Source organism: Cyanistes caeruleus, chromosome 13 (assembly GCF_971803275.1).
Source record: "Cyanistes caeruleus chromosome 13, bCyaCae1.hap1.1, whole genome shotgun sequence".
Taxonomy (NCBI): Eukaryota; Metazoa; Chordata; class Aves; order Passeriformes; family Paridae; genus Cyanistes; species Cyanistes caeruleus.
In genome coordinates, this window is record NC_141713.1 from 12,225,906 (window position 1) to 12,252,504 (window position 26,599).

The 26,599-nt window shown below is 53.7% G+C and overlaps 1 protein-coding gene across 1 annotated transcript; it reads right to left on the bottom strand.

Annotated features, from left to right (window-relative positions):
- Window positions 1-2: 2 nt before the first annotated feature.
- Window positions 3-22,108, bottom strand: ONECUT1 (one cut homeobox 1). The gene is made up of 2 exons (XM_086848904.1): window positions 20,865-22,108; window positions 3-6,612 (listed from the first exon to the last, which is right to left on the bottom strand). The coding sequence occupies exons 1-2, from the start codon at window positions 21,943-21,945 to the stop codon at window positions 6,320-6,322; spliced, it is 1,374 nt and encodes a 457-aa protein (XP_086705030.1). The 5' UTR covers window positions 21,946-22,108; the 3' UTR covers window positions 3-6,319.
- Window positions 22,109-26,599: the final 4,491 nt, after the last annotated feature.

Below are 26,599 nucleotides of genomic sequence, written 5' to 3' on the forward strand. Positions count from 1 at the left end.
ACTCTTTTTTTTTTTTTTTTTGCTTTTCGACTCCGAACTGCCTTGTCCTCCCTGGAGCTGTGGGGGTGGCAGGGCAGCTCCGTGCCCCTGGCAGGGGCTCTGCACAGCTCCCTGTGCTCGCCCACAGCCGGGCACCACGCTGCTGATGCTGCCCCGGGAGCCAGCCGTGCCCCAAGGGCCCCATCCACCCATCCATCCACCCATCCATCCATCCACCCATCCATCCTGCAGGCCCTGCCTGGGGAGCAGGTGACCTGCTGGTGGCCCACGGGTGGCCCGCGCTGTCCCGCCGCCCGCCAAGGCCTTTCCGTGAGCAAGGCTTCCAGATTCAAGTCAGCTTTTCTCCCAAGGCCCGCGCCTGCTACTCGCTTGCGCTACCCGTGCGAATGGCGAAGGAAAATAAAAACTCAGCAAAATCTCTCACAAATGCCAGTGCTTTTAAACATTAAACGACTTTTAAATTCTTTGGATGTGCGGGTCTCACCCACAAAGCAATCTTTCTAGAAAAAGACAAATAAATTAAAGAAAAAACACACTAATAATGCCTTTCTGCTTTCTAAGTGACAAAAGTACTACCTTGAAACACTCATTTTGGCATGTACAAGTTGGGGGGAAGGGAGGCCTGGGGGGTAACCTGGCAGTGTTTGTAACACGGGTGGAAGTGCATGCCAAGACAAGGCTGAAGATACACCCTGCAGTCAAGAGAAGCACTCTCCTTCAGTTCATCTCAGCAACAAGAATGAAAAGATTGTAACATAAAGCTTTGGCCATTTTTGAATCTACTATATACAATTTTTTTTTTTTTTAAACTACATAGTCATAAATTAAAGCAGTGATTAAATAAGCGTATACAAAATGTAATTAAATTAAAAGTCACAGCACATTATAGAGAAAAAATAGGAACCATTTATCACAGCAGAGAATATTTTTTTTTTTACCCTGTGAAAAGAACATCGACTAGCAAACACAAAGCATCCTAGTTGAAACAAAAGACAAAAGTACTTGAAGCCACGTTTCCCTTTCTTGCATTCATTGCAAACAGCGATCTTTACCCACTTTGAAACATTCCCAGGAATAAGATCTTCCTTGAGTATAACAGAGAAGTTCTGCCAAAAAAAAAGGAAAAAAAGAAGAAACCGAAACCCAAACCAAACAATATAAAAGGAATATACAAACAAAACAACCCCTACAAAATAAATAAGAATTATAAAGCTTTTTTTAAGTAACCTTAACAATTATCAAACTAGTAAGTTCTGCCTTATCACATAGACTCTCTATACAACATAACCCTAAAGATTTATTACTATGAGGTATTTGGAGGAATTGGTAAAAGCGATGCACGGCCTGTCTGGGCTGAGGGACTCAAGCTGCTTTGGGGGAAAGAAGAGGGAACCTTTGGTTTGTCAGCAAGAAAGTGGAAAAAAACATTTTCCTTTGGTATCAAAGAAAGTTTCATTGCATGGTTGCACGGCAAAAAGCACCACGGTGAAGAATTATTCCTTTTTTTCATTAGTGGCCTTTCTAACAGGCTGAGGTATTCAAAGAGTATAAGGTGAGAGATAAAGAGGTCAACAGCGGTTTAACACTTTGGTTCAAGCAAGGCACTCGTCCTATGAGTTTACAAAGTTTGCAACATGTTTGCCAAGAGCTTTATTATTATTATTATTATTATTATCCTTATCATCGTCAGTAGTAGCAGTTGTAGCAAGAGAAGTATTCGTAAGGTTATTAGCATTACCACTAAGAATGAAGACAAGGTTACACACTGAGTGAAGGTGAGGAAGGGGGTCAGGGGATGGGGGTAAGAAGAAGGATGAGTTCCCTTTCCAGACCAAGGCCGTGCATGAAAAATCTTTGGTATTCTTTGGTATCATCAATGTGATTAAAATCACCAATGGAAATCGAGTGAGGTAGCGTCTTTGGTTCACACTATAAATAGTAGATCTTTACACACTTTTTTTTTCTTTTTTTTTTTCTTTTTTTTTAACACGTGGAAGTAGCTATTCCTTACCTTTTGCTTCTTTGTCTTTAGCAAATAGTTACCAAATGTATTGTAAAGCTAACCACACCACAATAATAAACCAGGAGGCTAAGCAAAGTCTCAAAATTAGCCCCTGGGCCTTTGAATGCACCCAAACGCAGTGAGATAGAAAAGGGTAAGTGCTTTCTCTTTGTTTGCTAAATGCATAGTTTTCATCCCTATGTACAAAGGAGGAGGAAGAGGAGGAGGATAGGAGGAAGAGTAGTAGAAAGAAGGAACGTTTTTTGGGGTAAAAATGTCGTTTACAACTCAGGTGAGGAGAGGTGTCCTAAGACTCTTTGGTATAAGCTCAGCAGTGTTTCCGAGCCCTCCGGGCAGCAGCAGCCCCTGGGGCGATGCCCAGCGGCACCGTGCCCTTATCCTGAAATCCCAGGAGAAGAGCGGTGCCCGCGGGCAGCCCTGGGGCTGCTCCCATGCCAGGCCACCCCGGCCACTCGGCTGCTTGGGAATTCGCTCCTGGCATGGCGTGTGCAGGAGCAACTTCTCAAGCAAAAGCCCCGTTGCTGGCTGGCTCGCTCTGGTGGGATTTGCTTTACCTGAGTAAGGAGAGGAGGCTGCGGCCCTGGAAAGCCACGCAGGGCTAACGGAGCGCTCTGGGGCAGTCTGAAGGAGGATTTTTTTTTTTGTTTGTTTTGTTCTTTTTTTCCTAGAAATCTAATGATGCCATTTACAATGGGGATGGATGCGGACAGTTCACCTCTTGGCCAGCCTCCCCCGTGGGTCACTGCAGTCATGTTTGGATGCAGCCTGTTAGCTGAATGCATGTTCCTAATGCCCTCTTGCCCATGGAGTCACCTTTGACTGAAGCCCCATCTCCTGATGCTCCCAAACTCTTTCAGGTTCTGCTCCCTCTCCTAATCCTTCCTGGCAGAGTTTTAGATCCTCTTGTCGAATTTGAAACCAATTTCCATTTTGTCAGGAATGAAATGAACTGAAAGACTAACACTAACAGACAGAGACAGGTTTCCTGGGAAATGTTCAATGCAGCATTAGAAGAAACTCCCCTCCAAGGATGCCGTGTTGAGTAATGGCACCGGTCAGAGCAAGGGAGCACCAGGTAACCTGTCCATGCTTCAGTCGGTGTGGCCGGGCAGTCTGCTCAGAGGTAACACAGCTTTCCAGCTAGACTGAGCAGTTCCAGAGTTATTTGCTTCATGTTTTGAAGGAAATTAAAGAAAAGTGTGTTCTTTGCCTATTCAGAGTATGAGGCGCATATTGCTCATGGGAAGAGTGGTTTGTTCCTAATGGCTTAGAGAAAACCAAAAGGTTTATATCTACTTAAACAGACATGTTAAGATAACCCAAAACACCTAAAATCTATAACTTGTGCATCAGTTTTAGTGTGTGTGGACGTGTGTGTGCACATGTATACGTACATACATACACCCCATAAAAATGTGTGTGCATGTACATATACACAGTCCTATTTAGGGGCTTGCATGTGTGTGTATCAGAGATCCTGAAATTGCATATTGGGTGCAAATTTAATGCTGGTATGAAAGTTCTCTTTGGTTTCAGCAAGTAGTCTATAAAGACAATACAATGGAAATACTAAAAATGCGGCAATGTACTTTGAATTTCCCTGCATTTTTAAATTCTCAAGTTTTAAATAAATAAGGCTTTATTCTCTAAACTATAGGTACGTTACAAAGCAGTGTTTTGCTGGAAAAAACTAAACCGTTAGTTATCACTGTCCTTTATTAACCTTACACTAATGAGACTGCATTCATAAGGTACTTTATATGTGAGCTTATCAATGTTTCCATGTCAATTATGTCTCCGTGGGGATGGAACACTTCAAAAGAAAGCTTGCTAAAATTTAAGGTAAGCTAGAGATTCAAAAAATGTCCAGATTAGGTTTAATTTTCATAGATAATTGCTTTGTCAGCAATAAAGTGGGTTTAACATACTGAAATACAGAGAAATATTCAGTGCCAAAAATATTTGGTTTATTTCACTTTATTTTAATAAAGAGATATTTCACCTGTATTCTAAACACTGGGTGGAAATAAACTGTATACCCTGAACCTTGACTAGACCCTGTCCTCTTGGGAAATAACTGGTGCTACAAAAGTTGCTCTGCTTTGGTGTCACTGGTATTTTGAGTGGACTTCATCCCTCAAACCAGCATCTGCTACTGTTTATAGTGCTTGGATTCTAGTTTACCTTGAATTTTCCTTTTTTTTTTTTTTTTTTTTTCTTAAAACCAAAAATGTTGGAAGTAAGATTACCTATTTCTAGTCCTTGCATCGGGCCTATAACTGCATATTTGGATATTTTGGAATTTAATATACCTAGCATAATTACTACAGTGATTTGAAATACCAGTTAGAAATCTAACAGGCACATGTATGGTTTTTAAAGTCTATTTTCCCCTTACATTAAAATTTAATATGCAGATGTTGCATGCTTTTCTCTTTAATTTTATCAGAGTAGGAACGGGATGATTTCTCTCCTGTGGGTCTGTTAGCAACAGAGCGTTTAAAGCTTTTCAGCTACAAACTTTGAACTATTTCATGCATTATCCTGACTAATAGATGAGCAAGAAAGAATGCGTGGGACAAAAGCTCAGCCTGCTACACATAGATACAAAGCCACAAAACATCGGGCTGTATCTCGGTGCCACGGGAATTTTGCTCTTGACATCAGAGGGATCACAGTTCCTCCTTCCAAAAGCACTGCTGGAGCTCCTCTTGGAGCTCCTCCCACAACATTAACTGATGTTATACCACTGTTTTCAATAGGAAAAGACCACGAGCCTTCAAAGCTGTTACCATTCCTTTGCCTGGTAAGGTCGATAGGTAAAAAAAAGCTCACTAATGTCAATGAGTATTGATCAGACGCTGAGCCCTGTGGTTTTGCATTCCTCAATTCGTTCCATTTTTGCATCCTGAGTGCCTCAGGTCTCCTGTTTGCAGGCTAGATGGCAGAGCTGAGCCACTCTGGAGCACCAGCTCCAGCCCAGGCCAGTGCCCGGGGACAGTGGCACCCACGGTGGCACTCACGGTGGCACACACAGGGCACCCACAGTGGCACTCACGGTGGCACACAAGTGGCACACACAGTGGCACTCACGGTGGCACACACAGGGCACCCACAGTGGCACTCACGGTGGCACACACAGGGCACCCACAGTGGCACTCACGGTGGCACACACAGGGCACCCACAGTGGCACTCACGGTGGCACACAAGTGGCACACACAGGGCACACGGAGTAGCACCCATGGCTCTAACACATGGCTCTTTCTTGTGCTCCCGTTGAAGTCAGTGAGGAAAGGGCTCACTGAGTTCAATGGAAGCAGCATCCCATTCTCAGTTCCCGTACTCTGCCAGGGGCTGTGATCTCCTCGGGTGACATTCTTTCTTGCCAATCACAGAAAGAAACAATAATGTGGTTTTACTAATTGCAAATAACAGTCTTGATTACAAGTTTTATGTGTTATACAGTTAGATTAGTTTATACCTATAACTCTACATAGTATTTGTGTAAAAATAGCTTTGGAATATTAAAATCATTGCAATAAAATACCTGCAATATAATTATTAAATGTGTTCTTTGGTAGCTAGTCGATTTTTTTATGGATGGAATAGTTTTCCTTTTTAAAATCTGAACATTCCTTAACAAACAAAGAGAATGCACTGGTTTAGGTACCATTCAAAATTTCTTTGCCTAGCTTGAACTTGTTTCCAGGCATTGCACCAATCAAGTTCAAACTGTGAAACAGCAAAAATCACACTACCGTTCCAAGGAATTCAGACGACTCCACGCTTTGTCGGCTGTGCCGTGGCACAGCCCTCTCTGGAGACCAGCCCTAAGTCCCTACCCACTGGCGTGTACGCAGTACGGATACACTGAACACCTTCATGGCAATTGCTGTGGACATGAAGAGCTGTATCCAAAGAGATGTCTGTTCAATGACAGGAAATCACTATGCTCCAAACCACTAAACAGCCAAGTACGGTGAAGATGATAATGGGCAAAGGTGTAAGACCAGTGGTCTGTTCCTCTTCTCTTTGCTTTCTGTTTCCTTCCCTCCATTTCGCTTTCTTCTTCCTCTCTGTTTTTTGCAAGTCGTCATCCTACTAAAGTGTGTGTCTTAGAACAAAGTCATAATGCAGGTGAAATAAGTCTTTGGTTTCTTTGGACTTATAAATATTTTTTTTTTCAAATAGTTTTAAGTATAAACCTGCTATTTTGAGGTCCTGGTCTGTCTTTATTTATTTATTTATTTATTTTTAAAGCTTTTCCACCGAGGTTTCAGTTCGTGGTTATTCCTTCATGCTTTGGTACAAGTGCTTGATGAAGAAGATGAGTTGCCTGAATTGGAGCTGCCCTCGTCTTGCCACTTATCCAGACTCCTCCTCCGTGCATTCATGAAAAAGTTGCTGACGGTGCTCAGCTCCAACCCGAGCTGCTGGGAAATGGTGATTTGTAATTCTTTGGACGGACGCTTATTTTCCTTGAATATTGCATGTAGAGTTCGACGCTGGACATCGGTGAAGACCAACCGAGGCTTCTTGGGTGTGTTCCCTCTATCCTTCCCGTGTTCTTGTTCTTTCCTCTTGCACGCTGCAAGAAAGGGGAGGATGGTTAGAGAGGGCTGGCAGAGGAGTCTGTGGGAACACAGTACAGAGCAAATTAGGGGAAAAGGACTGTTCATGTCAGCTTCCCAATTTGGAGAGGATGTGGGACATTTAAATCTTTAACTCATTATAAACTATTACAAGTATGAGGAATAAAAATTAGAGAATACCTTTGTTGTTGTTTGTTAAAATTCAGCAATTTTGATACTACCCATTAGTGCTGAGAATTTAAGTATTTGATATCTCTAGATATCAAATGTAGAAATTCAGTGAACTCTCTTAACCTTGGTCATATTTTTTACCATTATTAGTTGCTGTCAATCCATTTCTGTAGCTTTTTGTTGACTGAGAAATAAGGAACTCTGAAAAACCAGGATGCTACTACAATCTTACAGGTTAGATGTATCCTGAACAAAATAAGACACATTTTGTCATGAAAAACAATGGTATAGCAGATCTTCTTTATAGAATTGCTCCTTATTTAATCTATCATCCCTTCTTTCCCTCTGAGAATGTTGCTCTACATCGTTAAAGGGTGCTTGCAATTTGAAATCTGCCTCCAGGATCACCTTCCAGGCAGGATCTGATGGGATGTGAGGGAGACTCCCAGATCCCTCTGTCAGCCTTTGACTGTCTGCAAGCTCATCTTAGCATTTAGCATGTTAGCATTTTCCTAGGATAAAAGCTTCCTTGGGAGGACAGATTCCTCTGTCTCACTTTCAAAATTGTCTGTTTCCCTTTTTCCTCTAACAACATCCTTTAATTCTGATTGAGAGATGTGTTTCTGAAGGAAATATTAATGTTCTTTCTCTGTGTCTGTCTAGTCCTGGCATCTGTGGAGATCAGTACTGATTAAATGAAGAATTTTGTGTGGTATCTCTACTTATATCATGGTTATTGGAATGAAAATAGCAAATTTGCAGAAGTCCTTTCTACAACTTCTGTTACTACTGAGAGCCAGCCCTGGCATGAGTGTTTCCATTGCTCGTGGGAGGTATAAAAATAGTCATCCACCTTCTGCACTTGAGAAATAGGAACTGCACAGATCAGGAGCCAGGAGCTGTGAAGACTCCTTCTGCTGGCCCAGGCAGGGACCAAGGCCCTGGTGGCTCAATCCCCTCTGAGGAGAGGCTTTTGAAAAGGTCACTAACAATATATATTCCAGCCACATACTCTTTCATAAGAAATCACACATCAATCAGATAGACTGGGCTGCCAAAATCATGTCTCCTACAGGTATTTTTATCTGAAAACCTTTGAAGAATGCTTTGAAGTTACATCCTGACCTCTAAAACACCATGGAGCTTCTGGGCTAAAAACCAGGTTTCTTCATGCACACAAGCCCCTACTGTAGCCAAACTTCTGAATTCACCATGGAATTGGTGCCTGATGGAATAATCTGCATCCCCACTGGAGGTTAACATTGACAAATCAAGGGTTAAAAATGCTTTTGCAAGAAGAGTCTGTTATTTACTGACAAATATTAAGAATGAGGATACCAACAGCATCTCAGTCTTTATATGTCTGACCATTTGATAATCAGAAATTCCTGGGAAAGCAGCTGCAGGAGCTCAGCTTTATAACAGCCTCAGCCTCCTGCTTTGGCTGGTCCTGCTAACAGGCTCAGGCAGAAAAGAAGACAAACCAGGTGCAGACAACATTTGCTGTGCTTCATTTCTGCTCATGCTGCTTTACACCTTCCTTTTTCAAAGACTACACAAATTCCATCTTCCGTCTAGATACTCTGTCCAGATCATAATTCGTCAGCAAATCCTAACGGCACAGATAGCGTGATCCAAGTCAGTGCTGTGCAATGCTTCAGTGTGAATCATCACATCACAAATGACAGTCACAGCAGTAGGTACAAAGCCAGCCCAATTAGCGATGTGAGCCTCTGGGGCTTCCATCACAAGCTACTACATGAGTTCTCAGAAATAGTAGGGAATTACAGAAAAACAACCATCTGTTGGGAAACTAGCTTGCATAACACATTGTCTTCCTGAACTTGTGCTCATTTCCTGAAATGTAGCATTCCCAAACAATTATTTCCATATAAAGTGTCCCGAGAGTTACAACATACCTTGTTCCTCAACTTCAATTGTATCAAAACCCTCTTAGTTAATGCTAGTGACATCACAGAGGTAAGAAAAAAGAGCTCATTACTAGGGAGAAAAAAATAAAAGCTATCCAGCCTATGATACAAACAAACCTATTTTACTATTTTGCAAATATTTTCAGTTCTACTTCCATTAGCATTTGCCAGAGGCAGATTGAGAACAAGAACTTCCCAACACGCTCAGTTGTTCCAAGAGCCCTCGCACTGCCAAGCCTCAGGTTGTGAGCAGCAGGGGTGGAAACCACCTCTCATTTTCTGCCTTGTCCAGGCTCAGGAATATTAATAGCACTTAAAAATAAATAATGGTGATAATGAAAATCTGTAATAGGGTTTCCTTGCGATCGTTTTCCCTGCACTGGAGCCAATCAATTTTAATAATAAATTGTAGCTTCCAGCTTGCCGGAGAACAAATGTACACCATGGGATAAAATCTGCTCCAACATGAGAGTAGATCCAGAGCAGGCACAGAGGTTGGCCAGCTCACACAGCCAGGGCTGGCAGAGCCAGGCTCTCTGGCAGCAGCCTGAGCCAGGTCATGCCCAGGCAGAGCGGCTGTGCCTGCTCTGGCCAGGTCCTGCCCTAATGCCAGGCCCCAGAGACATCAACTGACATGGTTATTTTTGGAAAAACACCAGCATCCGTCTTCACAATTTATCACACACTCCATCTCTCTTTTATCTCACATAGCAGAAGATAATAACAGTAATTTGCACTGATGTCCTCGTGCCCCTGCCCTTGAGCACTGTGAGTGGACCCCCTCCCACAGCACAGACACTGAATTTAGGTGCTTTGCAGGGTGCTTTGCTCCCTAGAGGTGTGCACCTCTGCCAGGACACACCTGCTGGCACCCTGCCCTCTCTCCCTGCTGCAGGCAGCCCTGCTCTTTGTCTCCAGGCTGCCCTGGCTGAGCGATGCTCCAGGTGATGCCTTGTGAAAAAGCCTTTAAGAAAATCTTGTTAAGAAAAAAGAAAAGCAGAGGATAAAGGAAGAGTCGTCCTGACTCTGACAACACACGTGCAGATATGACAATGTAATATTATCAGTGCCAGAAGGAGCCTTATAAATCCAGCCCTGAACTCTGGCCTCTCCCAGTCACTTCCATCTTCCTCTGCCCTGAGCAACAGATATTTTTGACACTTGTAATTCTCCTGACACAGCCCATCAATCTATTTTTGTCTCCCTTTGTTCCTTCTAAGTCACCCGAGGGATTTGGTCAAGTAAACTTGCCAGGCCTTGTAAGGTCTGCACATCCCACTGAGGCCCAGCTGCCTGTGCATGGTACAGAAGTGGGCTCTCACCTCTGCAGCTCGGCGTCTGTTGACGCTCTTCTGCGGCCCCCAGCTGGGTGCAGCACAGCAGGGTTAGTTCTGCTCTGCCAGGGGTGTGAACAGGATCGTGTCCACTATGAAAATGCACTAATTGCATCTTTAGGTTGAGACAGTGAAGAGGATGTTTTGCCTGTCTGTGATATGAACAACATTATTCAGTCAATCTAAAAGTCAAGAATATAGTAAGCTCAGGTGTTAACCCTGGTGCTTGATCTAGTGTTTCATCCCTAGAGGTGGACTTCTTTTTAAAATCAAATGAAAAAACCCTGATTACAATGCATCAATTTTCAGGAACATTTGATGTGTGCACATGTGCCTAGCTGTTTCTGGCAAATTCCAGTTTTCCTTTCTGAAAAAGAGAAGCGAAGAATGAAACTGGTAATGCTCTCAATAAGCCTAATTTCTGATGGTTTCTGGTTTGGTTTGTGAACATCACAAATCCTGCTGGCTGCCTTTCTGGAAAACTGTCACTGAAGCAGAGGGAACAACAATGGAAAATTTAACTCAGACAAGCCCTGTCTCAAGCCCTGTGGCTACTTTTGATGTACTTTTGAGAGGGCAGCTCTCCCTGAGAGAGGCATTGCTCAGCTGGTGGCCTGCTGTGGCTCCAGCACAGAACAAGCTCTCTGGCAGGGCATGGAAACGTGCAGATGATGGTGGGTTTGGGAGATCTCAGGCATGGCACCTTACAGCAGAGCTGGGCTGAGGCAGCAGCCATGCACTCTGAGGGACACAGTGCCTGCAGCAGCTCCCATAGCTCCAGCACAGGTGCACAGAATGGCCACAAGCAGATTTTTGCCTGTACAAAGTGGCTGGAAGGGCAGCAGGGACACAGGGCAGCAGAGGGGAGCACCAGCAGCATGGCAACATAGCTGCTCGTGGAAGGGAGGGTAGAGCCCTCCAGTGCCTGGGCAGGAGTCTCCTCACTCTGTGGAGGAGAAAGCCAATGCACACAGGGGATCTCTGCTTACAGGGAGCTCTTTTCTCCTCTGTTTGCACCCAGACTGGGTCCAGACCAGCAGGAGAGACACACACACAACGTCTCCCCAGGCATGCTGAATTCAAGCCATGTGGATATGGAGAGGAGGCTGTGTGCAGGTCACCAATGATGGGATACGAGACCTTTCACCCTGAGGTGACGGGTCACATCTCCAGCTCTGGCCTGGGTCACTGCTGGCCACAAGCCATTACTACTTGATGGCCACCAAGTGCCTTGTATGAAGAGTGTGGTGGCTTTTACCCCTCCTCTTGCAAAAGTCTTTTAGTTATCCCAACTTAATCTGTACAAGAAAGACTGTCTCAAAGACATAAAAAGCCTTTTTAGAAGTCTCTCCATGTATTTTCTAATCTCTGTTGTTGTGTCAGGTCTAGAAAGTTCAGCCACATTCTGAACTGCATCCACCTAGGAATCCCTTTCCAAATCATCTGCTTCTAGTTTTGAAACATCACACAGTATCAAATAACATGTTTGGAGAGTGAAAACTCTTCACTGGTATTAACTGGAGAATATCCTGAAGGATATTCTTCTGCAGGAGGCACTCTCTTCTGGTGGAGAGAGCAGTAGTATTTCTGCAGGAGGCTGAAACTGCTTGAGGACTTTGGCAGCAGGTAGCAGACAGCACTGACGCTTGAAAGAGCATTCCCTTCAGCTTCAGCCCCCTGTGGGATCAGGCCCTTCACAGCTTTTAGTGATGAAAGCCTACATGGGTGACACAGGTCATTGGTTGCTCCCCAAAACTTTCTCCTTTCAACTGAAAAGAGTATTGTCTATTCTGAAATGTCTGAGCCCACACTAAATTATTTCTTTTTAATCCTGGCATTATTCAGCATTTGGCACTTGTTTCTCTAGTGATTTGTATTTACACTTATTCAGGGTGTAGGTGTTTCCATACACCCAGAGATCTTTTGATCTGTGTCTCTTTTCTCTGCCATCAAATCCAGGGAATACTCTTTTGTTGTTTCATAACATCAAAAGAGATGAAAATATGTTTGTGTATGGGAAGCTCACCGGAAGACATCAACCCGCCAACACACAGATCCCAGCTGAGCCAGAACAGTAAACATCTCACTCCTGGGCACTGTATTAAAATGAGTGACCTTAATTTGCTGCCCCTGGAATAATGAAGTGAATCTGCCTGCGGAGTGCTGACTCAGCAGTTCGGGATTCAGGGGTTTACACAAACTTAGCCTTGATGGATCTGTAACCACTTCAGCGAGCTGACATCACCGTTACAGAATATGTTGCTAAATGGATCAATCAGGGGAAAACACCTGATTTCCCTGCGATATAATTTAAAGTAAATGTTGAAATTCTTTAGCAAGGTCTTTCGTTAACCATATTACTGTGACAAATATTTCTTTGCCTAGCATAAGTAATTAGAATTTAATGACTTAAACTGCATCTTAATTACCCCAAATGAATTGAAAGGACATTTAATAGCAAAGATTAAATTGCCTTAATGAACGATTTTTGCGACTGCATCAATATTTTAATCGCGTCAGCCCGGTCCGACCCCCGCCCCGCAGCGGCACAGGCGGTCCCCGGCCGCGGGGTGGCGCCCGCTCCCCGCGGGAGGGAGCGCGCAGAGCGCCCGGGGCTCCGCACCGCGTCCACCGCACCGCATCATCCCATCCCACCGCATCATCCCACCGCACCATCCCATCCCACCGCATCATCCCATCCCACCGCACCATCCCACCGCATCATCCCACCGCACCGCATCATCCCATCCCACCGCACCGCATCATCCCACCGCACCGCATCATCCCATCCCACCGCACCATCCCATCCCACCGCACCATCCCATCCCACCGCACCGCACCATCCCATCCCACCGCATCATCCCATCCCACCGCACCGCATCATCCCATCCCACCGCATCATCCCATCCCACCGCATCATCCCACCGCACCGCATCATCCCATCCCACCGCACCGCATCATCCCATCGCACCGCATCATCCCATCCCACCGCATCATCCCATCCCACTGCACCATCCCATCCCACCGCATCATCCCATCCCACCGCACCATCCCATCCCACCGCACCGCACCATCCCATCCCACCGCATCATCCCATCCCACTGCACCATCCCATCCCACCGCACCGCATCATCCCACCGCACCGCATCATCCCATCCCACCGCACCATCCCATCCCACCGCACCATCCCATCCCACTGCACCATCCCATCGCACCGCATCATCCCACCGCACCATCCCATCCCACCGCACCGCATCATCCCATCCCACCGCATCATCCCACCGCATCATCCCACCGCACCGCATCATCCCACCGCACCGCATCATCCCATCCCACCGCATCATCCCACCGCATCATCCCACCGCACCGCATCATCCCACCGCACCGCATCATCCCACCGCACCGCATCATCCCATCCCACCGCATCATCCCATCCCACCGCATCATCCCATCCCACCGCATCATCCCATCCCACCGCATCATCCCACCGCATCATCCCACCGCACCGCATCATCCCATCCCACCGCACCATCCCACCGCACCATCCCATCCCACTGCACCATCCCATCCCACCGCACCATCCCATCCCACCGCACCGCATCATCCCACCGCACCGCATCATCCCATCCCACCGCACTGCATCCCACCGCACCATCCCATCCTACCGCACCGCATCATCCCATCCCACCGCACCGCATCCCACCGCACTGCATCCCACCGCACCATCCCATCCTACCGCACCATCCCACCGCACAACCCTACCGTGTCCACCGCACCGCATCCCCCACACCACACCACGTCCATCACGTCCCACTGCGTCCCACCGCATCCCACCACACCCTGGGGACCGCACCTCACTGCGGGCACCGCACCGCGGGTTCCCTAAGGCACAGCACTACACCACGCCATGCGCTCCGCGCCGCCGGCTCCTCAGCCGCGCTGCCGCTCCGTACCGCACCGGGGAGTGCCAGCCGCTCCGTTCCGCTCCGCTCCGCATAGCGCAAGCTGGGAACCGCCACCCGCCCGTGCTGCGCTCTGCTCTGCTCTGCTCTGCTCTGCTCTGCTCTGCTCTGCTCCGCTTGTGCGCCCCGCCTCCGCGAGCCGGCCCACTGGGCCCGGGCAGCACCGCCCGCTCCGCACCTGCCCTGCCGCTTCTCACCCTCCGCACCTCCCGCCCCGGCAGCCCCGCCCCGGCCGTGTCCCCCCCGCACCGGGCCCGCGGGCCCGAGCCGGCTGAGGAACCGCACCGGGCCCTGGGGACCGAGCCGGCTGAGGAACCGCACCGGGCCCTGGGGACCGAGCCGGCTGAGGAACCGCACCGGGCCCGAGCCGGCTGAGGAACCGCACCGGGCCCGAGCCGGCTGAGGAACCGCACCGGGCCCTGGGGCCCGAGCCGGCTGAGGAACCGCACCGGGCCCTGGGGACCGAGCCGCTGACGCCGGCTGACTCCGAGCTGTGGGAGCGAATCCCCCCGCCGGCCTTCGGGTGCTGACTCCGGCATCAGGGTTGGGTCATTCCGCCCCCTCCCGCATCCCCACTCATGAACTTTGGTACGGCAGCCGAAAATTGAGCTTCTGAGCCGTGGAAGCGACGCGATCCGTTGCAAAACCTTCGCTGCAACACTGAGGATCGCCGGATTCACTGAAAAACCCGGGTCGTTTCTCTGGTTCCGCTCCTAAGGACCGGCCTGCCGGCCTCCGCTTCCCCGGCTCCAATTTTTTATGTTCTCCGTCAATTCCAATATATTCAAAATAACGAGATATGTTAAACAGAAAGGAGAAATGATTCAGTGATGACATAAAGAAGTTCCTCCTGTTGGGGGGAACATTAAGGGAGCCGTTTGGCAGCCTGCCTGTGCGGGGGGAAATGGGGCAAAAGGGGGTGCGGGAAACTCCTCCTCCTGTGGCTCAGTTCTTATCAAAGGGTTTGTAATGCGTGCGACAACAATGCAGAATTCTGCACCCTAAAAACATCCAAAACCTGAACCGGGGCTCGCTTCAGTGGCTTCTGTGCCCGAGCGTTAAGGAAGAGCCCCCCTCGCTCCATCCGATCCAGTGTTTCAGTCTGCGTGGAGCAGCAGCATTTCTAGCTCCAGCAGGAGCAGCAGCCCGCAGTGCTGCCCCACTCCTGAGGACAGGAGCCAGCCAGCGAGCTTTATCTGCCCTTTGGACTGCACGGAAAATGTCACCACTGAGGCTTCCTATCGCCCTAAAATGGGGGAAAAAATGAAAACTACTGTTCAGCTAATAAATTGTTCTTATAAATTAATCTTTCAGCGTCATAAAACTGGTTTTTTCTTAAGCAAAACGGCTCAACTCAGCTGTGCTTCCAAAGAGAGTCTGTCAGCATCGGTCACTTCCCTGTACGTGTATGATTAATCCAGGCAGATTTATGCCTGAAACGCGAATCAACATTTATCGATTTGATCATGGAAGCGCCCGACACGCGGCCATGCTGGGTCCCGGTCGGTCCTCAGGAAAAACTCCCCTCGATGCCTGTAGTCTTCAGGTGAAATTCACCAGTATTCACCATTCATTCAGTATTTGAGCAACAGCCCCTGCGCTTCAGTCACCTTAGAACTCCCTGGAAACGAACTTGTTTCTTGTGTGGAGCTTATGCAGACCGCTGTGCTACACAGACAGGTGTAGGCTGAGCCTAGGGCAAAGCCGGACCGCTGGTTTAATGCCGGTACAGGCAATGCCAGGCGCCGAAGCACACCTGGCCTGTGGATTTCCAGATGATTTTGTCCCAATGTGATCATCACGTTCCTTCCTGGCTGTGTAAAAGGCAGATCGCACACGCCAGAACCCAGCTGCAGCACCGGCAGGAGCCCGGGCTCCCTAGCGGTGCCACACACCTCTCCTCCTCTCGTCCTGGCATGTCCCGACCGCTCTGGCTGGCTGAGTTAAGGTGCTGGGGGAAGCTCGCTTCCCCTCTGGCCACGCACCCGTTCGAAGGCACTCATCCCCAGAGCAGGCGCCCCCAGGGCTCTGTCCTGCCGGGAGCCGAGCCGCTGTGACCGCGGGCAGCCCGCCACTAATTGCCGGCTGCCGCTACGTATAATCCATGCGATGCTGCTCCCCATCGGGGCCGCCAGCCGTGGGGAGGCCCGACAAGCACCTGCGCCCGGGCTACGGGCGGCCTCGGCCGTGAAGCGGGAGGGGGCTGGCCCGGCCCCGGTCCCGGTCCCGGCCCCGGCCCCGGTCCCGGTCCCGGTCCCGCCGCGGGGCTCGCCCGGGAGCGGGGCCGCCGGGGCGGAGGAGGAGCGGGGCGGGCGCGGGGTCGGGCCCTGCCGGCGGTCGCTGTCCGTGGTGCTGAAGTCGGGCAGGGCCTCACTCGTTCCCCGCTGGCGGGGAAGGGGAGGACGGAGCCAGCCCGGGCGGCGGCGCGGGGCCCCCGCTCACAGCGCTGCCCGGAGCCGCCGCCTCCCGGCCCGGGGAGCCGCTGCCCGGTGCGGGCGGGGTGCCGGGGCCGCTGGGGCCGCTCCCGCCCGCCGGCGGTCAGTAGATGGCGCAGGACCCCCGGGAACCGAGGGGCGACGAGCGAGGGCTGCGGACGGCGCGATGGCCCCGGCGGGTCGGGGAGGGCATCGCGCCGCAGCCCGGCTCCGTGAGCCCGGGGCACCCACGGCCGGGAGCGGCCCTGTTTTGAGGCTTTCGATCCAAACGGCGGCGCGGGTGGAAGCGGGGCACGGCCCCCGGGTGCCGCCCCGCCACGCGGCGGGTAATTAAAACAAACAAACACCGAGCGAATGCACGCACGAACGGGCAGGGGCCGAGCCGGGCTGCGGGGGCGGGGGCTCTGCCAGGACGGGCGCGGGGCGGGCCCGGCCCGGTGCGGAGGAACGCGGCTCGCCCGGCCCCGCTCCTCCTCCTCCCGCTGGGCAAACATTAACGAAGGGCAAACGCGGCTGTAAATCAATCCCGCCGAAGGACGCGGCCGGCAAACAAGTGCGCCCCAGCGCTCCCCGCCTGCGCGACTGCTCCGGCGGCTCTCCCACCCTCCCATCCCTCCGGGACGGGGCCCCTTGTCTCGGCCCGAGCAGCGCACCGGAGCGACCGCTGTCACGGCCCAAGGTCCGCCGAGCCAGGCCCGGGCCGTCCCGGGTCGGGAGGAGGGTCGGGAGGAGAAAGGCCTCTCCCCCGGGCCCGGTCCCCGCTCGGAGTGTCGCCGGTGAAGGCCCCGGTCGATGCCCCCCGCCTCCCTGATGCAAATGCCTTCATGCAAAGCGCCCGCAGGGTAAATATTAAACAGCCCCTAATGAGGCCACCGGGGCCGGGGCGGCCCCGACCTTCCCGGCGAGCTCGGGGGAGGCGGCGGGCGAGAGGTGCAAACGGCGTCATTAGATTTCATATTTAATGTGGAAAACGTTCTGATTACTCCATCGATTTCTTTACAGTTAATTTGGCGAGAATTTCTCGCCGGCTTCCCAAGGCTTCAGCTTAGCCGGGATTCACATTAGGAGGGAGAAAGGATAAGAGGAGGGGAGGAAAAGAGATGCAGCTATGAAAAATACCGCTCGGGTCTCAGGCAAACATGGAGCAGCTTTGGAGGGACGGGCCTGCCGCCTCCTGAGAGCCGCGGGCGAGCTCGGGTTCCCCCAGGGCGCCTTTGGCTGCTGCCACCGCTCGGGGAACCCCCGCGGAGGGGCCCTTCGGGACGAGCTCGCTCAGAGGGCGCACATCGGCAAAGAACCCCTCCGGCAGCACATCCTAAGGACCCTTGGGCACCCTTACACTCCCCTGGTGCGTTCGCAAAATGTGTCTTTAGTGCATTTTCCCTGGCCGCTACCCTTCCTCCCGATCGGCGGGAGTCGCAGTTCCAACAATGAATGGCTCGAAGCAGATTATTTTTTCCTGAACAAGACAAAGTCGGGGTTTTTTTTTCTTTCTTTATCCCCTCCCGTTTCCTCTCTCTCACACACACGGGGGAAAAAAAAAAAACCCAACAAATCCGAAACCAAAACAAAACCCTGAAATAAATTCAGCCTGAAATCCCGGCAGGCTGCAGAAGGGATGCACTTTTTCTTTTAATTGTATTTATTTTTTCGGCATCCCTTCACAGCCCTTCCAAATGTCAATGAAGGCGAGGGGGAGGGAGGGAAGACTAACAGAGAGACAGTCAAATAGATAAATATTCAGTGATAGAGAGGAGAGAGTGGGACAGACAAAGGAAAAAAGAACAGAGAAGAGAAGGGAGATGGGATGAATAAGATGGAGGCTGGAAGAGGTCAGCTTTGCAATTAGCAGTTCTGCTTACATTTCAAGAGACAGCCCAGGAAGTGTCAAGACCTCAATCCTGCTTCCATGTAACTACCAATTTTTCTTCTATTTGTCGGAGCTTCTGTAATCTGGGAGGTAGGAATCCCCCAGGGGCGGCTGGAAGGGGCAAATACTCAAGATAAAGTGCAAGGCGAGACCGAGAGGCCTAAAATAAGCAGGCTCCATCCCCCTCACTGCCTCCCGGTTGTTGTCTGCAGGAAATCGGAAAAGGAAGAAATGAAGGCGGCTCTGGGTATTTATCTACCTGATAATTCTCTAAACGCCCGGGAGTGAGTTATAATTTGGACGTGAAATTTAATTTGCGTCGGCTGCAGTAATTTATGTTATTTTGAATTGATGTTCATACATCAATATCAATCGGGGCAGATTTTTACCACTTAGTAAGATCATCACCCATTTAAAACCTGCACAAAATAAAATCGATACTTTCTGCGTTTACCGCCGGTGGCTGGCAGCGCGGCGCGGAGGGGCGCGGAAGGAGGCGCAGGATGCGCGGGGCGGGGCGGGGGACCCGGGACCGCCCCACTGCCAGGGACGCAGCAAATGCAAATGGCCACGTGCTGCCGGAGCCCGGCTGGGCAGCCCCGGCGAGGCCCGGAGCCCCCGGTACGCGAGGGACGCCCGGGTGCAGGCGGCACATCCCGACCCCCCCGTGCTGCGAGCCCCCCTTCGCCCCGGGGAAGCTGCTTCTGTAAGGTGCCGGCTTTGGGGCTTCATCGGAAAGGGAAGGCGGAATAATGAGGCTTTGTCTCTCTAACGGGATTACCGGGATCCGTTTATGAGAGGGCAGAGCTGAGGTGGCTGGAAGAAGGGGCGGTTGGGGAGCAGAAGCGAACAATGGGACCCTCCGGAGCCGGCAGCTGGGCAGAGCACGGCCGCTTCCCTCCCTCCCTCCCTCCCTCCCGGCCTGGCAGAGCTCCCCGGCGGCAGCGCCAGGGAAGGGATGCCAGCAGGCTCCCAATCCAGGGGCTGTTTCCAGTATCGATCTATGCAAATGAGCGGAGAGTCAGGTCGAGCAAATTGTCGTAAAAATCCGCTCCAAATCGAAGAAAGTTCGCCTTAGCAATCGTTACGGGGATATTGGAAACACACACTACATCCTCCTCTCCCTAGTAGCTCCAGCAAGACGAGGGTTTTTCGCTGCTGGGGTGGCTGCTGAGACAGGGAAGGTGGAAAGCGCAGTTTCTGAGAGCTCAGACCTTTGAAACTGACTCCGCAGGAGTGGAAGCCAAAGAGAGCAACGTCCTCCCACCGGCGGGCACCTAAAGGCCAGCTACAGCTGGGAGGGAGGCCCTGCCCCGGACCCTTCCTAGCTCTGCTGCAGGTTTCTGGAACAAGGTGGCTGACTGGAAATGGGCACGGAGCGCGGTGGCTGCCCAGCCGCGTCCCTGCACACCCGGGAACGGCCGCAAGTTCTCACCGCCGCCGAACTGCAAAGCGCAGGAGCAGTTGTGCTTTAGAAAGGAGAAAGATTTGGCCCTTCCCTTATTTTTGTCTGTGAAACGGATCAGTGACCCCGGCTCCAACTCGGATTGACTGTCTTGCGTTCTCCAGGGACAAATTAATGGAGACCTATCACTTAATTAACAAACCCTCGCTCACGGTATATTAAAGCCGGTCTCTGCACCGGGAGCGCAGGCGGGAGGGTTTGGGGAGGCGGCGGCAGAGCACCGGGACGGGACGGGACGGGACGGGACGGGACGGGACGGCCAGGCCATCTCTGAGCAGACAATACGGGACCCGCTCGGAGCACACCGGGCAGCGAGCGCCCAAAGCGGGCTGAGGCTCTGCAGCAGCGAAGCCACGACACGGCCGGTTTGTCACACGCAGAGACATCCACGCGAAACTCAAACTCTGCGGCCTAATGATAACTACAACCAGTTAAAAAAAATAATAATTAAGAAACCCAAGGATTTTAGCCAAGAGCATTTCTCAGCCACCGCTCACCGGCCGGGCTCGGCTCTCTCGCGTCGAGTGCCTGTCCCAGCTCACCCAGCCCAAGCGGGACGCCGGCCCCGAGCCCCGCCGCCACCTGAGCCCACCGCCCCCGACACAAAGCAGTCGCACCGATTCCTCTCGGCTGCGCATTACCGGGGCTCCCCCGTACCCCGTCCGTGGGCCCGGTCGGGCCCGGTTCAGCCACCAGTTCAGGCGTTTCTGCCTCGCCCCCCGCGCTCCGGGCAGGGCTGCCGCCGGCCGGTGCCGCTTTCGGCGGCGTCCCGTTACCGGGCGCGCTGGGCGTCGTTGTGCCGGCGGCAGGAGAGCCTGGAGGGTGCGCCCCGGCCGGGAACGGGGAGAGCCGGGGCGCCGCACTGCGCAGCCCGAGCCCCGGCCCGGCTTTGTCTGAGTGCGGCGCAGAGGAACCGGACGGTGCCGGTGCGCCGAGCCGGGAGAGGGGAAGGGAGAGAAATGGAGCGGCGTAGCGGGGGATCGGTGCTGCTCTTCAGGGACAGGCGGGGACCGGGGCGGCCTGCCCAGGCCCGAGGCCCCGCTCTGCCGCTGCCGTGCCCCGACCCCGCAGCGGGCTCACCTGCAAGCCGCAGAGCAGACATCCGCTGAAACTCCGGCTCCTGGAGCCACTTCCACATTCTGCGGAAGGTCTCCCGGCCGGATTTGAGCTTGCTCCAGGGCTTGGGGTTCCTCAGCAGGTCTGAGAGCGTCCCTTGAGAGCGGCACAGCACCCTCTGAGCGAAGATAGCCTGGGGGATGCTGTACCGCTTGAGCTCGGTGGTGATCCTCTGAGCTACTTCTTTGGTATTGATTTCTTCCATTTGCCCTGAATTACTTCCACTGTTGACCTGCGAACCAGTTACAGAAGGGTTTTGCTCCCTGGCAGAGCCCAGGATTTGCCCGTGGCTCTGGGCATTCAAGTGGGCATGGGGGTGGTGTGGGATCCCGTTGATAGGCACCATGCCAGCGGAGGTGGGGGTGAGGTGTTGGTCGCCATGCCTGGCTAACATGGCAGGGTGGTGGGCTTCAAATCCGTTTGGGGTGAGCATTTTCTCGGCGGGCATGGTGGCACCGGGGTGAGCGTAGTGGGGCAGCCCTTGCTGGGAGTTGTGGATGCTCCCCAGGCCCGATCCAGACAACGGAGAGAGGCTCTGTCCCATGCCGGTAACATCCTTGTGGTAGGGGGTGTAGAGATTGTTCATAGACGCCAGACCCCTCTCGTCCCGCATGAGCGTGAAGCTGCCGCTCACGTTGCCCGGTATCCGCTGGTGGGGATGGTGATGGTGGTGATGATGGTGGTGGTGGTGAGGGAACTTGTCCGAGACCGTCGAGATGGGAGGTAGAGGCTGAAGAGGGGTTAACGTGGTGTAGGTGCTGCTCATGCTCATGCCGGGGGGTGTCTCGCAGGCCATGGTCATGGTGGGGTGCAGGGGGCCGGTCAGAGCGTGCTCGGGCGGCCGGTGGTGGTGGTGGTAGTCGCCGCCGTCGAGGATGGACGCCATGCCCATGGAGCGCGGGTGGGCCGGCAGGTGGCTGCCGCGGTGGGCCACCGCGCTCCGGTGGTGGGGGCTGCCGCTCATCAGGTCGGCGGCGGCGGGGACCGGCTCATGGCTCACCCCGTGCAGATCGCCGATGTTCTCCATCGCCAGCTGCGCGTTCATCGTCGGCCGTGCGGGCGGCGGGACCGCACATCTATCTGGTGGGCGGTGGGGCGTCCTGGAGCTCTTGGCGGCGGCCGGTTGCTCCCGCGGGCCGGCGGCGGCGGGCGAGCGCTGCTGGCTGCTGGTGGCGGTGCTGCTGCTGCTGTTGCCGGGCTGCTGGCTTTCCCCGTTTTGGTTGGCTTTTTTTTTTTTTTTTTTTTTTTTTTTTCTTTTAATTTTTATTTTGTGGCAATGTATTTATTTTTTTTTTTTTTTTTTCCCCGCTGCTGGCTGGCGCCGCCGGGCCGGTCCTAGGGCCGCCGCTCCCTCAGGCCGGGCCCCGCAGCCGCGGCCGCGGCGGGTGTGTGGTCGCGTCCCTCGCCATCCCCAGCCATGGCTCTCTCTGCGCCCCGCGCTCCGACACCGCTCCGTGCTGCAGCGCCGCCGCCGCCCGCACCGCGCATGCGCGCGGCGCCCCCTCCCGCCCCGCCCCGCCCCGTGACGTCACCGCCCCTATTAAGCGGGCGAGCCGCGCGCGGCGGCGCCCAGAGGCGGCGGTGCCGCTGCCCCGGCACAAAGGGGCGCCCCGCCCCGCCGAGCAGGGACGCCCGCCCCGCCCCTTCGGTGACTCCGCGTTTTCCGTGAGCGCGGAGCCTCCTCACCTCACCGGGAGCTTCCGGAGGTGACACCGGGCCGCCCTGCCCCGGGCCCCCCGCGGGCCCTGCCCTTCGTGTCCCCCGCACTCCCCGCCGTATCCGCCCGCACTGTCCCGCAGCCGCCTGCCCCGGTATCGCTCCTCTCAGGTGCCCTACGGGGAAACTTCCCGCTGCCCGGCCCGGGGATGGGCGGTGGGTGCCCCACGGCGCTGCGGCCCGGGCTCAACCCCGCGGCTCGGCTCCCGCGGCCCCCCAGCACTCGCAGAGGTCCCGCGGGGTCCGGCCGGGCGCTGCGATGGGCAGGGACGCTCCCCGGCAGCCCCCGCCGGGGACCCCGGGCGTGCCCGGCAGTGCAAGGCGAGCATATGTCCCGAGGCGCCCAGCAGCCGCATATGCCGCTGGTTTTCTTTTATTTTTTCTTCAAAAAGAAAGAAAAGAAGGCGGAGGAGAAAGAACAAGCGAGCTCACCCTCCGGCCCCCCTCGTTAGCTAAGGTGCCTTTATGCTGGAAGAAAGGGCAGATGTGCCTATTGTTCGCCCATTAACAATAACGAACCACGCCGGGCAGAGTGCAGCGTGTGCGCGGCGCCGAGCGGCGGGAGGGACGGGCCGAGCCGAGCCGAGCCGCGGGAGAGCCGCGGGGCCGCAGCCGGGCGGCTCCGGAGCGGTGGCGCACAAAGGCCGCCGCCGCTTCCCCCCGCTCTGCTGCCGGGGGAACCCTGCGGAGCCGCCTGTCCCCATCGCCCCGGCCAGCTCCGGGGACAGCGAGCGGATCTCCGCCGGGTTTGGGCTCAGGCTGGGACCCCGGTGTCTTTTCCATGGAGGGGGGAGAGGAGTCGAGCACCTGTCCTGGCAGAGCCCGCAGCGGCGGCACGCAGAGCCAGGCCAAGCCGCTTCGTCCCGCGGGACGCGTGGCGGGGGCGTTGTCACCCTCCCTGCTTTCCGCTGAAAGCCCCGGGGCCCCTTCCCCGGTAAGAGGCGGGAGTCGCTGCCAGCGGCCCCACGGGGAGCTGCGGGGACAGTCACGAGCCGCTCCTAGGAGAGAGTCCCGCTGGGAGCGAGTTGAAATCAAGCCCTGGGGTTACTTTTCTCGGAGCTGTTGTCCTAGCTCAACGGAGCAGGCCAGCGGAGATCCCCCTCGGTGCGAGGGCACGGCTCAGGACCCCGTGGGGTCTCGCTGCTCTCCGCTTCATGGAGGCAGCGAAGCCCCTCGCCCCGCGCTTTGAGCCCAAAGTACGGCAGCAGCGGCCGAGCCAGGGCAGCGGCGGGGTGCTGGCGAGGAGCCCCATCGCCGGAGCCGGGCCTGGTCCTGCTCCTGCCCTGCTGCCCGTGCACAACACCCGCGGAGCCAGGTGCGGCCCGGCCGCGGGGCGCGGTGTGGGGACCGTGCCCCACAGCGGAGCGTCTGGCCCGTCCTCCCGCAGCCAGACTCGGGGGTGAGCGGGAGCCTCCCGCTGCCTCCCGGCCAGGCACCGCCGCACCCGCGGGGCGCTCCCGGGCCACCGTGCCCGGGGAGCCCGGGGTGGGGGCTGCTGGCCGGGAGCGGCTGCGTGTGCACGGCCTGAGTGTGCCCGCGCTCGGGGAGACCAAAAATCACCAGGAGCCGGGAGGCTCGCAGGAAACTTTTAGAATCACGACCATCGTCGGTGTGTGTGTTGCGTGTATGGCCCTGGAAGCTAGTATACTTTTTCGCCTCTATAAATTCAGAATTTCCACAGCGGTTTTATGCATTTCCCGAAATTAACACACACACACACTTTTAAGAATTCTGAGCTATTGAACCCCGTCTCCGAAAGAAATCAATTGCTCGCTGCCGTTCATTTTCCCTGGGCGCAAGGAGCTCCCCCGTATTTTATTTTGTGCTTAAAAAAAATCACACATACAGATCCCCCACTGTTCTTACCGCCCCAGCCACCCTCAATCCCAAACGCTTCCCCAGCTCTCTAAATTTTTGTAGCGTTAACGCTGACAGTATCTCCATTTCTGATAGCGAAGAATATATAAAGAAAGGTATATCTGCCAAGGAAGAAAAAATAAACCTGAAACCTAATCAATGACTTCAGAAAATGTTTAGGATAAAATAAAATACAATAAAATACAAAATAAAATACAGCAATGAAATAAAATAATCGAGAACGTTTCGAGACCGAAGTGAACAGCTGTGATTGTTTCCCAAGCCGACTCAAGATGATGTCACAGATCTAATCGAAACGTTGACAGTTTCTTCATTATCAATATCTGTACACAATTTACAGTTTAATTAAAAATATTTAATCTCCGTGTATTTAGCGATTAGTTATCAAAGCAAACGTCATAGCGAATATGTTACACCCTCGAGTTTGGAGGAAATTGCAACATCAAATTTTTCTTCAAGAAAGAAAAATTCTTTCGAAGTCGAGTATAAACCCGACCGCAAACAATTTGGAGAGTCCTGTGACACGCCGGCCTCCGTCGAGGTTCAATCTCTAACCTTAGAAAAGAGTGGCCGTATAAACGCACCAGCTCCTCCCAGCCCTACAAGCCTTTTTTATTTTTAAAATATTTTTTCCGTTTCTCTGGGGGTGTCCCAATGGCGAAGAGGCTCCGATGCGCAGAAGCCACCGGCGCGGAGAACAGAGCAGGACCTCGGGCCCGACCACCCCGGTCCCGTCTCGGGTGCAGGGTGCCCCGGGACCCCGGGATGAGCTCGCAGGAGCCCGGCAAAGGCAAGACGAGGCCGGCACACCTCCCCTCAGCCTTCGTTCTCAGCCTTCGGGGGTGCCCGTGCGTGGGCTGCCCTCGTCGCGGAGCCCGGCACGGTTCCCCCGCGGAGCTTCCCGCCCCACTGGCGAAGGGCGAGAGCCGGAGAGAGCTCATTTCGGTGCGCTAATCAATTACTGCTTGTGCAGTCAAGTACCATATATTTAACAGAATAATCGTTACCGCCCTTAAGTCTTTATTTGATCAGCAGATACTCGGAGCGGACTTAAAACGCAACTTTGCTTGTTTGAATTGCGTGGCGTGTGTGTGCTTTCTAAATCCGAGCTAATGACACCATGAAACGGCCGTAATCTCCCGCCTGACGCCGGCAAACACCGCGCGGGCACCGGGGCCCGCCCGACGGGGCGGCCCGGCCCGGGGCAGCGATCACAGCGCGCTGCAACCCACCGGCCAGAGCTGGCTTGCTTTCTCTTTCTCTTTTATTTTCTTTTTTTTTTCTTTTTTTTTTTTTTTTCTTTTCTTTTATTTTCATTTATTTTTGTTTGGCTTTTCTTCCTTTAATTTATTTTTATTTGTATTCTATTTTTTCCACTTTGATTTTCTTTTAATGGGCTTGTGAGGGGGCTGCTGCCGCCCGCGCCCTCCCGCGCCTCCTGTGCGGTGACAGCTTGCGGCACCGGGTCCCCTCGCACGGGGAGCGTGTCAAAGGTGACGCTCGAAGGCTCCCAAAGCCAACAGCTGCCGGGGGGGATTAACTTTTCCAGACTTTCCCCTGTCGAGCTTCTTGGAAACTTGCTTGGCGACAAAAACATATACATCTGTCGGGGGCAGGCAGAGAACAGAGGGCTGCGCCGGCCGGGGCAGGTGGGGGAGGGCCTGGCTTTCAGGGGAAGCTGCGGCGCGGCGGGGCTCGCTGCGGGTGCCCGCCCGGGGGGGTCCTGCCTTTCCCCTCCCGCAGCCCTCACCCCCGGGCCCGCACTGCTGCCCGAGGGGAGCCTCGGGGATCCCTGGGTCGGCAGAGCGGTGACTGAACTTGCTCCAAGCCGGACCCTGTCACCTGCCTAAGGGCGCTGGGCTCTTCCCTTGTCCCCTCTGGAGCCCCCGCGGTGGTGTCGGGCGGGCTGAAGGACGCAGAGCTGGGAGAGGGTGTTATTTATCTGTTATTTATCACAGAGGGCACCGAGAGAGCCCCGGGGGCTGCAGGCGCTGCCCGGCCGAGCCGCCGCGGTCCCTCTGCAGCCGCCGCTCTCCCGCACCCCCCGCAGCAAACCGCAGCGCTTGTTAATGAAGGAACTTCTGGAAGATTGCAAAACACCGTAA